The sequence below is a fragment of the Neophocaena asiaeorientalis genome, unplaced genomic scaffold (genome assembly GCF_003031525.2).
Source record: "Neophocaena asiaeorientalis asiaeorientalis breed wild unplaced genomic scaffold, Neophocaena_asiaeorientalis_V1.1 scaffold152, whole genome shotgun sequence".
NCBI classification, from domain to species: Eukaryota; Metazoa; Chordata; class Mammalia; order Artiodactyla; family Phocoenidae; genus Neophocaena; species Neophocaena asiaeorientalis.
Genome location: NW_020185338.1, coordinates 3,592,361 through 3,606,623, shown reverse-complemented (window position 1 = coordinate 3,606,623; position 14,263 = coordinate 3,592,361). Strand labels below are relative to the sequence as shown.

The following is a 14,263-nucleotide window of genomic DNA, read 5'->3' as shown; positions in this document are numbered from 1 at the left end:
CCGGTCCTCCTCTGGGTGGGTGGAGGACCCCAGTTGCAGGTGTCTAAGTCACTGCCTCTTACTTTAGCCACGGTTCCTTCTTCTAGAAAATTAATGAAATATGTAGTCTTTAAAAGTATATGATTTTTAAAGCCAAGGTTTGGCAGTGCTATAGCTGAGTTTTACTCGAGGTGGGTTTTCTTTTTCCAATTCTCAGGCGAGACGCGAGGCGCCTCTCTGGCAAGGCCCCTGCCCCCGCGCGTTGCCGGGCAGGGCTGGACGCCGCCTGCTCCTCGCCCCCCGCCCTCCCTGAGCTGGGCCCTGGTCTTTCTCGGAGCCGCCATGGGCTCGGAGATGGATCCGCTGCTCCTGGCCTGGAGCTATTTTAGGCGCAGGAAGTTCCAGCTCTGCGCCGACCTGTGCACGCAGATGCTGGAGAAGTCCCCTTATGACCAGGTACAGGCCGGACCCCGTCAGCCCTGTGGATCCCGGCAATAAGGCTGAGGGCTCTGGGGGATTCCCAGGTCCCCGGGAGGGGTCTCCAGGGAAGAAGGCGCAGGGCGAGGTTGACCTTGTGGTCAGCACAGGCACCTGGAGCGAGACCCCCTGGAGCCTTGGCCGGTGGGTCCTTGCCCGCGGGACCCACGAGTGCTGTGCCACGACCGCCCCCTCCTCAAACTTCAGCAGCCCCTTTCCTTCAGACGTCGCTTAAAGGAACAATTTGGTGACGAACTTTGTTAGTTCCTTTATACTTGCATGTGGATGGGCTCTTAAGCTCGCTGCACGTACGATATTGATTTCTAAAACCATTATGTATAAACATAAAGATCTGTAACTTCCCACTCCCTGTTGAAATAGCTGCCTTTTTTTCTTTTGATCAAACGTGTAATCCTTCTGCTTCATCTTAAGACTGTTGTCCAAGAGTGGGGAACCTTCGATGCTGGGGCTTGAGTGCAACTTGAGGCAAATAATGCAAATTAGAGGAATGAGAATCTGGGAGAGGATAAGATACATTCATTATTAGGAGGGATGGGAAAAAAGTTCCTGTAAAAGAAGGAAAGATGGCATTGATTATAGTAGTTTATTTAGGGTTTCTTAAATAAAGTATAATATTAAGTAAAGTGAGTGAAAAGGCTTTTATGCTAGGTATAAGAGAGGTACAACTCTGGGGGTCAGGTAGTTCCTGGAAGAGACAAAAAAGAAAAAGGGAGAGCAGAACTCTGGTAGCTTGTGAGTACGTCTATTAAATGCAGAACGTACCCATGTAGTTAGAGTTTCCCAGCTTTTCCTCTAGTGGTGTTGCCTTGGAGATGTTAGAAAAAAAAGGAAAATTGAGGGGGAGTTCCGTAAACTGAGGCGTGAAAACTGTCACTGGGCTCTGCCTTAGTGCCCAGCAAATGGATTGAGGATAACCTATGAAAGTGAATCTTTTGGCCTTCGGATAGATAGCACATCTCCCACAGAGCAATCTGTGTTAGTAGGAATGCTAAACTAGGTTGTGCTTGTGTTAGGTCACATTGGTTAATAGGACTGCATTTCCATAGACAAGCACGCTTCCAGATATGTTTCCTGGCATTGTAGTCCCACAAATGCTGCTTAAAAAAAAAAAAAGGATTTCACCCTCAAGTATGTTTGGGAACCACGACAAAATATGGACCCCTTTACATTTGTACAACCAAAGTTTGTTACAAGCTAGTGATGTACCAGACATTGTTCTATTTTTCCATTGAGTTAGGATAGTTTCCATTCTGTGTTCCAAAGAACAACAGTCCCAAGAGTGCTCAGTGAAAGAAAGTTTCCTCATTAAATGCATTTGGGAAATGTATATTCCCTACTTAGAGATTCGTACTAAAGGTTCTGAGGAGTTCTGCAGAAAGAAACTTTGCCTAATTTTGATGAATGCAATAGTTCTGAAACTTATTTGATCACTGATTCCTTTTTTGGCAGTGGGCGAGGCTCAGATATCTTTGCTGTTATCATCCTAGGGAGATGTTGTCACATTAGGAAATGTGTTATAGGCAAAGCAGCAGTGTTTTTATTAATGGTTAAGACCTTATAATCTTTTTTAAACCATTTTAAACCATTGAAGTATAGTTAATTTACAATGTTGTATTAATTTCAGGTATACAGCAAAGCAATTCAGTTATACATACATATATTCTTTTTCAGGTTTTCTTCACCCTGCTATCCCCTTTGGTAACCATAGTTTGTTTTCCATGTCTCTAATCTTAATGATGTAATCATAGTGACATTCAGTACTGCAATTCAGGTTTAGTTTGTGCTAGACACTGTGATCAGGACTTTACAGTGTTCAATGACCTTTTATTGAGTGCTTGCTACTTGCCAGGGATATATTCTATAAATTATGTGTATTTCTTTGCTTAGAATAACCTTGCAAAGTATGTAACAAAGATAATAGGTAACATTTATTGAGTATTTACTCTGTGTCAGGCTTGATTCAGAGGGTTTTATGTGTTATCTCATTTAATCCTCAGCTATTTTAGGAAGTTGGTACTATTTCCCCCATTTTACAGATAGAGCACACTGAGGCACATGGTGAAGTAATTTGTCCAAAGGTACAAAGCTGGTAAGCCCATTCCCTTTGTCTATCCTGTGCTGCTTCTTTGGTGCTTATGTAGCCTAATTTTTCAAAACTCTGTGTTTCTGAACTTTTTCCAGTACATTTTCCCATGTGCTGTTCCTTTTTCAAGATTTTTAGCTAAATGGGAATTTGACATATCTGTGTACTTGGATTAAAGGCTCTGAGAAGTCCTGAGAAAAGGTAACCTGCCTAATTTTGATTAAGACAGTATTCTGAAACTTACTTGACCACTGACTGATTCCTTTTTTGGGGGAGAGGTACAAATTTATCCTGGGGAGATGTTGTCACTTTGGGAACTGCATAGGCAAAGCATCAGCGTTTCTATTAATGGTTAAGAAGGAGCTGTAGCGGAGATCTTGACCCCTTTCCTTGTACCTAGGGAGAACAGGGTGAACAAATTAAGAACTTCATTTAAGGTCTCCAAAATTAACAGCTAAACAAGGCAGTAACTTGGATCTTTTTATTTGGCCTCTTATATCGTTCCCTTTAGGCCTTGCTGGCCCTCTTGGAAAATTAAGACTTGTTACAAGGAATGGTTAGTGGATCTTATTTTGATAATGGTAGTGAAGAATAAAAGATACAGGATCATACCGGGAAATACTGCTGTTGTCATTGGTTAACCATCTGACATGGTTAAGATCATTATGGCAACAGATCTTGTTAAGTCCTGGCCTCTTCCACTGTCCTATTTATTGTGGATTTGAAATAATACTTCGTAATGTGATACATAATTTTAATATCCTAGAAATGTTTTTTTTTAATGTAATTCTTTGTTACTGTTTTATTGTTACAAGCAGGGGTTGATATGTTTAGCTCCTACAAGTATCAAAGGCTGCCGAGGAGAATCTACCAGATCTAGAAGAAATTTATGACATTTTTCCCCTTTCTAATCCTTTTTATTTGTTATGCTGAGATAGTTTATTTAAGAAGGAACTATATATATTCTCAGAATGACGAGTAGCACTTCACCAGGAACATAAGTTTTGTTTATGTTTTGTTTTGTTTTTTGTGGTACGCGGGCCTCTCACTTTTGTGGCCTCTCCCGTTGCGGAGCACAGGCTCCCGATGCGCAGGCTCAGCGGCCATGGCTCACGGGCCCAGCCGCTCCGTGGCATGTGGGATCTTCCTGGACCGGGGCACGAACCCGTGTCCCCTGTATTGGCAGGCGGACTCTCAACCACTGTGCCACCAGGGAAGCCCGGAACAGAAGTTTAACTTGATGTTACCTTGCCAAACCGGCCTTTGGTTTCCTGGTTAGGGCCTCTGAAAAGTTTACATGGCTCACTCCTATTAGTTATTCTTTGATCCAGCCTTTAAACACTGCGCTTTTTCTCTGTATGCTTCTCTTAGCACCAATTTGTGCATTTTGTATCCAATTGTTATTTCATTTTGGAAATATTTTCCATTATGATTTCCCCAAGCTTAAAGCAATCCTGCTTTTTTCTTAATTAATTAAAAAGAATTTCAATATTTATGTTAGAGTGCTGATGCATTTAATGAAGAGCTTCAGGAAGCTTTAGGAGGTTCCTTTGATTAAAAGCTTGAAAATTCTCATTCTTTCTCTTAGAATATGAGTCCAGGATGGCAGATCTGTATGGAATGGCACAGAATCTGGCACACAGGTGCCGTCATTATGTATTTTGCTGAATGAGTGCCTTGATCATATTCATATATGCATCTGGATGGTGTTATTTATGTGTGCCAGCTTCCACTCTGTTTATGGAGATCACCCTAATTGCCTGGTGGTCTTTGCTTCTCCCTGCCCCCCATCCTAATTCTCAGCACCATAGGTTCTTATATGTGTTCACCTTTTCATACACATGTAATCGCATTATGGACATTCTTAATTCATTTCTTATCTCGAGGGTCAGTTTTTTTTTTTTTTAATCAGTTGAGTAAATTCTTCCTGGATCCCTCCAGGAGAGTGTTTCTGATAGTCATTATCATCATTGGTATTTCTTCACAATGCTCTTGTTTCAGTGGAGGAAGTTAAATGGAGAGACTAGCAATCTATGAAAAGCTAACGGTAATGTGATCAGAGCAGGGGCAGATGACTCTCAGCCCCTGCGGTTTCCCTGGTTTATCTTCATGTACCCCTTTAGCCTCATGGGCTTTTCTTTGAGGCTTCTACATTTTAAAGTAGAATATTTTTCTTCTGCAGCTTCTTGAATTACCATTGCTGTGCCACGCAACTGATCTGATTACAAATGAGTGACTTTGAAGCAGTGCCTGGACACATGGAAGAGAAAGGAAATTAAAATATTTCTCCTGAGTGCCAAATGGATTCATTTTTGCTCTTGCTTTTTTTTTTTCTAGAACAAAAATAGCTTTTGTTTTTTATGTTAATATTCACTTTGGGTTTTGCTTATTTTTCTCCCAGATGAGGAGAACCTCTCTAAAGTGATTTGCTATTTGCTAATCTTTTTATAACCTGGTCCAGGGAGCTTCAAGAAGACGTTTTGGTGGTGATACATTAACCTTTTGGAATGAAGCCCACCTCTAAGACTATTTCTTCTACATTTAGTTCTCCTTTAAGAGATACCATTTTGGTATAGTATCATCAAAAATATTTAATTAGTGCCTTGTATTTTCTATTAGGACATGTGGATTTTATTTAGTTTTGATTCTTGCCAAAGTCAGAGTAGTCAGGTTGGCTGGAGAGGTATGATATACTGTGGACCAGCTTGTTTCCTTAGAGTTACACAATTTTATTTGGATACAGGAGGACTGAAGGGTAGGTTGAAGGTAATAACATGATGTTTGGGAAGGGTTCCTGAAAAAGATGGATTCTGAACTGCTTTTCCCAGATGCAGAATGGTGTGAAACAGAGGGCAGGGTCTGTAAGCATGAAGGACATTAAAGTTCTGATCAGTTAAGAATAAAGAAGGATAACTGGTTAATTCATCATCGTAGTTTCCCCATTTGACAAAAGACAGTAGGAACAATCAATTCATAGAGAAGTGCTATCTTCTGTCAAAGTTTTCTCTAAATCGTGACTAGAAAAGTGGTTAAAAGTTATAAGGCCTAAAAGAGAGAAATGCAAAATGGCCTTCCATGCAGCAACATGACCTAGAGGGAATGCTTGCTTTTACGGCTCATGTCGGTCATCCTGATTAGTTGCTTAATCTGATTACTGTTCTTTGTGTTCCATATGTCAGATTCATGGCTTTAAAAGCAGCCCTGATTTTAGCTCCAGTATAATTCAACAGTTCATAAAACATAGAGGTAGTCGTTGATTTTTTTTTAAATATACTTTTCTTAATGAGGTAGATTTCTGATAGATTTTTAAATTGTTAAAATCTGTGATTCTGGGAGTGGGAGGGTTAGCTGTTTATCCGAATGGGGGTAATTCACATTTTTCTTGCCACCCCCAATCTCTGCTTATAATGAGAGAGGAGGGGGTTATTACTGTCAATGGTTTGAAGGTGGAGAAAAGGCTGAAAGCCACTGGCTTAGATGAAAGTTCGAGAAGCAGGGGTCCCCAGTGAGCTGTACGTTAGTAGCTGGTTGAGACAATGATCTGGTGATCCAAGCCAAATAAACATCTTTCTGTATGATTATCTAATTTATTTCCTCATTGGGGCATGGAGACTTATAACCAGGCATTCTTTTGATTCTGTACTCTGCAGAGCAGTTCACGTTGCTGAATTTTACAGATTGCATTCCCACTTGGCTCCTTGGTCACTAGATTTCCCTAAACCCTCTGAAATGCATTCATTTCTCTGTTCTCTTACATTCTTTTCCTTCCTGTTTTTGCTAAATTCTGAATAATGACTCTGTAGTTTAAGAGCAGAGTTGGGCAGACTCATTAGCCAGAGTAAGTATTGGTGGCAATTTGGAAGTTGCATTCAGAATCATCTGGAGATTTAATTCCCTAAAGTAATAGCAACAACCTAAGAGAAAAAGCTATACCCTAGGGAGGAAGGAAGGAAGCAAACTACTGTGAATTGAAGTTTATGCTGGTGAGTTTTTGCTGGTTCTAGGCAGTGCCACTCTACTTTCCCTGTCTTCGTACTTTCACGGAGATTCAAAGGGAAGTTTTAATTTGATGTGCCATAACTGGGAGTCAGTTCTGAGCTCTGAAAAAGGAAGTAATAGAGAGTTGGGTGCTTTTCTGTTCATTATGTACATGTATTTATAAAGAAATTCTGTGTGGTTAATACTTCTTGTTGAAAGTACTACCACCTTAGACTTCATGAACTACTGTGGTATAAGAACTCTGAAAATTATGAAATAATCTTCAAGGTTTTATTTTTAAAGCTATCCTATAAAGTAGGCACTATTGCTCTAATTTGAGAGGAGGACTGGGTAATGGAGGTTGTTCAAGGTCATGTAGCTAAGTGGCTCCCTGTGGATTAAGCCCGGGTTTTCTGACTCTAGGCCTGGGCCTGATGCTTTCTACTCAAACTATGCTGATAATACCCATGGAAATAATTTGCTAGACCAAGTGAACCTAAGTGGTTTCCTGTATATGTGGATTAATTTAAATCATAAAAACTATAATTGAGAGAGACCCAGATGAAGGTCTTAGTGATTTAAAAATTAAATCACTAAATTTGGGCTTCCCTGGTGGCGCAGTGGTTGAGAGTCCGCCTGCCGATGCAGGGGATGCGGGTTTGTGCCCCGGTCCGGGAAGATCCCACATGCCACGGAGCGGCTGGGCCCGTGAGCCATGGCCACTGAGCCGGCACGTCCAGAGCCTGTGCTCCGCAACGGGAGAGGCCACAACAGTGAGAGGCCCGCGTACCGCAAAACAAAACAAAACAAAACAAAATCACTGAATTTGCCCTGTCTCTAAATTAAAATATCCTGACTCTTTCCTCCATCGTTCTGCTGCTCCTGGTGGATCTCCAGACCAGCCATACCTGGCCTTGGTCTTCCCACACTCTGCAGTAGTCTGCGTTCCGGCCTTGCTATGGTCTCATATGTAAAGCAAAGTGCATGCTCTTGACTGAGAGAGTCTAGGTTCAAATACTGCCTGCACACTTTGACCTCAGAATTATCCGTAAAATGGCCATGATAACATACCTACCTCAAAGGGTTGTTGTGAGGGTTAAGTTCATTAACACATGCTAAGTGATCAAAAAAGTGAGCTGCTATTATCTCTACTTAGCTAGAGATATTTGCAGGTGGGATTCTGTCATATTTTTCTGAAAGGATTGTTGGTAATCTGGAGAGCATCTGTGAGGAAAGTGTCCAGTGAAATTGGTGATAAAATGATGTTGAATATAGTTCATAGATCATTGGTACACAATCATTTCCAGAATAATCTCTCTTTTTACCCTGACTTCCTTACCTCTTATGTTCTGCTTTTCTGTCCTCCATCTAAGTCATCTGTGATTGGTCCATGCTTGAGTATGGCATTTAACACATTGTACTGTAATTTATTTAATTATGTGCCTTCCCACATAGAATGTTTTCAGTGCCTCTCGGGGTTCCAGGGATGCCAGGAGAATGTTGTGGAATTAACGTATTCTCTGCTTACTCGTGGTTAAGCCTTGCCTCCATCTTCCATCCATACCACCTCACCGGTCTCTACACCTTTCCATCCTCTCGCTTCTCGTTTTCTTCTCATTTCACATCAGGTCCCTAATGTTCTTTACCTGCCTGGTAAGTCGTAAGTGCGATCCTGCGGGGCAGGATGAGACACAGAGAGCATGAAGGCGTTCATTGGTGAACAGAGCGCTCTGAGGCTGAGCTGCCGGGGTCAGTTTGGGCCACTGGAGGAATCTCCCTGCAGACTAACAAGCGTCCAGCATTTACTTACTCTCCGTGGCTCTGTCTCCTTTCACTGTTTTCCTTTTCAAACACTGTCTACAATCACCTCTGGTAAACTTTTTTACCTGTTTCTATATGAAACGTATCTTGTATCTCTCCTACACTTTACCCTTCAATCTTGCCTTATGTATCCAACTCATTTTTTTTAATCTCCAAGGTGGGCTGGCAAGAAAGAGCTCTGGCTTCTTTGTGTGACCTTGAGCAAATTACATGACATCCCTGAATTTGTTTACTGATCTGTAAAATGGATAATAACACTTACCTGCCTCCCTGAAATGGTTGTTGTGGGACTCAAATGAGATAATGGGGGGGTCATTTAGACACGTATACAAATAAACAGAAGAAAGAATAGAAGGGGTTATTTCTTCTGTCATCTCTTTGCCTGTATCAGTGTATTTCTCTAAATATGGATTGTGGGATCTATTCTTTTTCCAGCTCTTTCTTCTGCACGCTGGCATTGAAAACCTCCAATTGCTGTGTCTTCTTAGTTGCTGTTTTGTGTTCTGTTCTGATTGCCAAGTATTCTCTAACTCCCACCCCCTAGGGCTCTCACTTTCTAGCTTAGTTTAGCCTTTCCTCTCTTGTTGCTACTCTGTGTCATGTGAAATTGCTTATCCTTGCTTGGTGACCAGATGGTTTACACATTGCTTGCACACATAATATATCCTTTAAAAAATATTTCGGGTATTCTTTTTGGATTTTAGAGCTGTAGAAAGCAAGGAAAGCAAGGATTTTTTTTTCTTTCCTTTTTCTGTTTCTTAGTAGCTTTCCCAGTAAAACATGCTGCAGATTGAGTGTTCAGAGGCTGCTGACTGTAGATGTGAAAGTGTAGATCTTTTATAAATAAATTTGTTATAAATCTGTGTTTTTAACCAATGCATTTCTATTTAATTTTGGACAGAAAAAAACCCTGAGTTTATCAGCACCTGACCCTGATATATATTACATAGTCTATTTACAAAAATTTCTCGGAAGACATTGCAGTCAGAATTAATTTCTTATCTTTAGCCACTGATCCCATTATGTTTATGGGGAATAGAAGGGTTTATAGTATGTGGATTTTCCTCCTCCTCCTCAAGGGATTAATGTCTGAATGCTTTAACCACCATGAACTTTTTTTTTTTTTTTTTATGAACTTGTTTTTGAATATAAAAATAGCTTCCTTGGTATAGTTGTAAAAGTATTTTTAATTCCTGAGATACTGTGAATTCATTAAATATGTAAAGATCTCTTCTCTGTGCTCTAAATGAGGTAACAGTAATTAGAATTTTCTGATCATAGAAAATTTAGCACTCTTCAGTGGATAGGGTGTTACTTGTACAGAATTTGTGAGGGCACTTTTGGGGAAAGATTAAAGTTCATGTTTGGGTTTTTATTGAATGAGTTTGAATCCACCTACAAATACTTGGTTGGTCATTAAGACTTTTAATTTTAGATACTGTATCATCCTAAAAATGTTTACAACCTTCTTAATGCTTTCCAGGAACGAGATCCAGAATTGCCAGTGTCTCAGGTAAAGGTTTAGCTGCAACCTTTAGTTTAGAGAATAGTTTAATTACTATTGCTTAGTTGTTGCTATAGATTAGAAAATTTGCTGCCTATCTACTTGTGCTGTTATAAAATTAGCTATATCTACCAATCATTCTGTAGATATAAACTATTATATTTCTAATACTTTGTGTCGATGGATGTAAAACTAGGGCACTCTACTCATTAAGACTTGTAGCTTAAATAGAAATGACCAATATTGACCTAGAGGATGAGAAAAATAAAGGCGGAGGCAAGGGGAGTCAGAGGCTTAGAAAGGGAGCCAAGATGTCAGGAGTGTCTGAAAGGACTGTGATGGATTGGATCATAGGTCTTGAGTAAAGAGTAGGCCGACTCCGCTTGGGAAGGTCTTGTTTTTAGAGAGAGGTGCCTGCCACTGTGAGGAAGAAAAGACTTGGTCAGACAGCCACATCTACCAAATGAACTTTGTTAGACATGAGAGGTTGCCAGAGAGACCTGCTAACTGGATGAGACAGTAGATGAGTGGAAAGGGAACCCAGGAAGAGGAGGTCTGGTTAGGGGGCCTCCTGGCCAGTGAAGCTTTTAGCCCAAGAGTGTTTCCAGTAAGTCTGGGAATAAGGAGAAGGGACGAGAGAGATGTAAATCAGAGAACTTAAATATTGTCAGGGGTTTGCCCTGCCAAGCAAGAGTGAATTTTAAGTGTTTTTTAGATAAATAAACAATTTGAACCTCATGGGGTTTACATGTGTAATTATCAAACCTTTTAGAAGAAAGTAGTATACAAAATACTCTGATGGAGGCCTGTGTAGTTTCAAACAAACATGGTAAATAGGTTAAAATGTAGTACTCTGTTCTTTAAAAGGATGACATTTGTCATTGGAATGTTCATAATCATGATTTCCAAATTGATAGAGCGTGGAAAACTATTTTTTGTATAATACATGTACAAGTCATAAGAATCACCTAAGGTATAAATAGAGTAAGTAATGTGCCTTTTGTTTTCAGTAATTTTGGAAGATTTTGATTAAAGTTAAAATTAAATTAAAACATCAATAATTTGCATTGTTGGTATGGTTTGAAAACTTTCAGTGGTATTTGAAAGTTTCAGACCAGCACAGGGACTTCATGAAGGACCTGTATTTGACGTTTCCTGCTCTGTTACTATAGACTTAATTGGATAGTGATCTAAAAGAATCAGAAGGGAACAAGGCTGACTGGATTCTTTTGAGCTCACTATTCACACTTTTTGCCTTTCCTCTTTTGCAGGTTTTTATCACTTCAAAATAAATGAGGCTTTACAATAACAATTCAACATTTTGTGCCTACATTTTCATTTTCATAGAGTAGGCAGAGTGTCACATGTTACTGATTCTCATGATGTCTAAATCAGGTTAGACAGACTGTTCTTTTGGTAGCTTTATTCTAAGAATAACTTAGTAAAATTGTTTCTTACCTGTCTTAAAAGGCTTTACATAGCCTTGCATTCTGTATTAAGAGGAACAAAACAGTGTAAACCTGCTTTACTCAGTCAGTAGAGTTTTAACCTTTTAATTTGTCTATTTTTATCACTGAAATTGGATTAACCTCACAGAAGGTAGCACAGGGAAGTCAGTATTTTCCTGATGTTAGCTGGCAGACAGTTGCCTCAAGAGTAGTGTCCTGTATATAGACTAACTCAGCAGGTAAATGAGATGGGATTGTGTTTCGCAGATAAAAAAGGAAATAATTGATGTGATGATTACTCATTTAGATTGGGAGGATCTATGCTTTTCCCTTAAAAAAAATTCCTAAGCGTCTATTATATTTATCGATTTTACAGGACTTCCAATACGTAGGTATTCAAATTTATCTACATAAACTGCATGACCCTGTCATTTATTAACAACTTAGGTATTTCTGATAAAAACCAGTTTATAGTTTTATTCAGATTCAAGTGGCAGTGTAGGGTTACCAGTTTGCTTTGTTATGCATTTTATTTTATTTTTTAAAATTTTTATTGGAGTATAGTTGATTTACAATATTGTATGCATTTTATTTTAATCACTGATTAGTTTTGAACTTTAAAAAAATTTAAACAGGCAGAGGAATTTAGGGCTGTAAAACATGCTTGGCTTGCCTCCAAAATAAAATGTTTTCATTAAATTCCGAGAATTGTTCCTGTTGCCCAGAGCAGTTCTTTGAATACAATCTGATGTTTAATCAATCAGTGATACATGATTTTCAAGGTCATTTTTTGTTAGGATAGAAGGAGGAAAGTCAGGAAAATTAATATTCTCAAATACTGATGAAATTTAAAATTAAGTAATGGTGCAAGTAGATCTTATTGCAGATCTTTAAATATCAGAAATTCACATCATTATTTCTACTTCTTAATAATGAGGTTTTAGAAACTGAAACAAATATAGATTTACCTTTTTGAAAAAGTGAATTCTTATGGAATAAAATTTTTAAAAAAAAATCTTCCTATTTGGCTTCTGAAGCATATATTCATTTGGTTGGGAGGGAATAGTGGATTTACATTCCTATGTTTTGCTTAGCCTGATGTAAAATAATTTGCACCTTCTTAATATTTGAGGGGTTAGTAGAAGGATAGAAGTCAAGAAGCATGATGGATTGGACTATGAGATAACAGAATGGGTATGAAAATAGTTTAAAAAATATGTGCATGGATAATTAATATCCAACTGTATAAATGATACTGTAATAATAAAAACTTGACTTTTAGAGAGTCAATTTAACTAGGACTCCAAATCATACTCCTGAAGCTTTATTAACTCCTCATCATGGCATACAGGTGGCATACAGGATCTCTCACTGGCCCCTGCCTTTTTCTCCAGCTTCTTCTTAAGCAGCTTCTCCTCAGCTGAACCTGATTCTTCTACCACACTCTTGTTTCTCCATATGAGCCCTCAAGCTGGCCTTCCTTTGCCCTATGCGCTCTACCTGGCACGCACTCTCCTGTCTTGGCGGTGGGGCAAACTGTCCTCCTTTACCTTTTCTTCCACCCCAAGGCAGCTGCGTGCCTTTCTTTGTCCTTCTATAGCATGTTCCAGGTTTTCGTTTTTACACTTTCCCCATAACACTGAAATTCTTATGAGCTAGAACTTGGGCTGTGACTTACTCATCTCTGTTCCCAGGACCTGGCATGCAGTAGGTGCTCCCTGGGAATATGGGAATGAACTAGTGAAGCCCACATCCTGCTTTACTGTGTGAACAGAGAATGCTGCCGTCCTTCCTCCTGTCCACCGGAGGTGCTCAGCAAAGAATATGCCCTTTTGAAAAATTAAAGCCATCAGATACTTGCAGGGCAATAGGAACTGTGAGGACTTAAATCAGGATTACTTATTTCCATCTTTAAAGTTAAATAAAACCGTTAGTCCAAGCCAGTGATGAGCGACGACTTCCTTGACCCCTGAGAATAGCTGTATCAATCTGGCAACTTTCCTAATCTTTGGTGGCTCCCACAGTTAGATGCAGTTCCAATTGGAACTGACTTTTTAAACAAAAAAATTAGTTCTTTGGGTCCATATTCTTCTCATTCAATTGGGTTAAATTTACACATAATGTTTGAAATATTTTATTCTAAGTTATCTGTTAAGAATCCAGTAAACCTCAACCAGAAAAGTATAAGACAAAACCCCAATAATCTAATCAAATGTAATTTCACTTGAGGAACCTAAATATATTGTGAAGACAGCCTTTTTTTTTTTTTTCCCTGTGGTAGGCTGTCTCTTGTGATGACAAGCTCTGTGGACAGCTGATATTATATATATCTTTTTTTTCATTTCAACATTATTTTTTTAATTTATTTTTTAATACAGCAGGTTCTTATTAGTTATCCATTTTATACACATTAGTTGTATATATGTCAATCCCAATCTCCCAATTCGTCCCACCACCACCCTTCCCCTCCCCCGCTCCCCCCACCACTTTCCCCCCCTTGGTGTCCATACGTTTGTTCTCTACATTTGTGTCTCTATTTATGCCCTGCACATTCAATCCCCTCTTGGCATCTGCTTCTGGGAGGACCTGGACTCACACAGGGGAGATAATACCTCATGGTGAGGACCAAAGGCAACAATGTAATTTCCTTTTGTTCCCATTAAAAGGAAAGCATGAAGACTTAAAAATTCTTTTTCTTTAAAAATTTTTAAAAATATACATTCCAATTACTTTAGCCCACAAAAGGATCTCTGCCTTCTAATTCTTGTAAAACCATTTTCCATGTAGCTCATTTGTCACATATCGTGCATTGCTTTGCCTTGTTATTTAATCCAGTAGGTGATACGTTCAGGAAAATTAGGATCCATGTCTTTATCTTCTCACATTTCCTTCTCAGAACCTAGCCCAGTGCTACATAAGTAGGAGGTGCTCAATAAATACACGCTGATGATT

At 39.3% G+C, this 14,263-nt stretch overlaps 1 protein-coding gene across 4 annotated transcripts in view; it reads left to right on the top strand.

Annotated features, from left to right (window-relative positions):
* Window positions 1-266: 266 nt before the first annotated feature.
* Window positions 267-14,263, top strand: part of TTC8 (tetratricopeptide repeat domain 8) — a 50,492-nt gene continuing 36,495 nt past the window's right edge. For 2 of the 4 annotated variants that reach the window (XM_024736362.1, XM_024736361.1), the window contains exon 1: window positions 267-435. In XM_024736362.1, coding sequence (XP_024592130.1) covers window positions 322-435 — 114 coding nt within the window. In that variant the 5' untranslated portion in view covers window positions 267-321. Of the gene's footprint in view, window positions 436-2,534; window positions 2,567-11,238; window positions 11,259-14,263 lie in introns of those variants that run through there. The other 2 variants (XM_024736363.1, XM_024736364.1) reach the window with 2 other exon arrangements.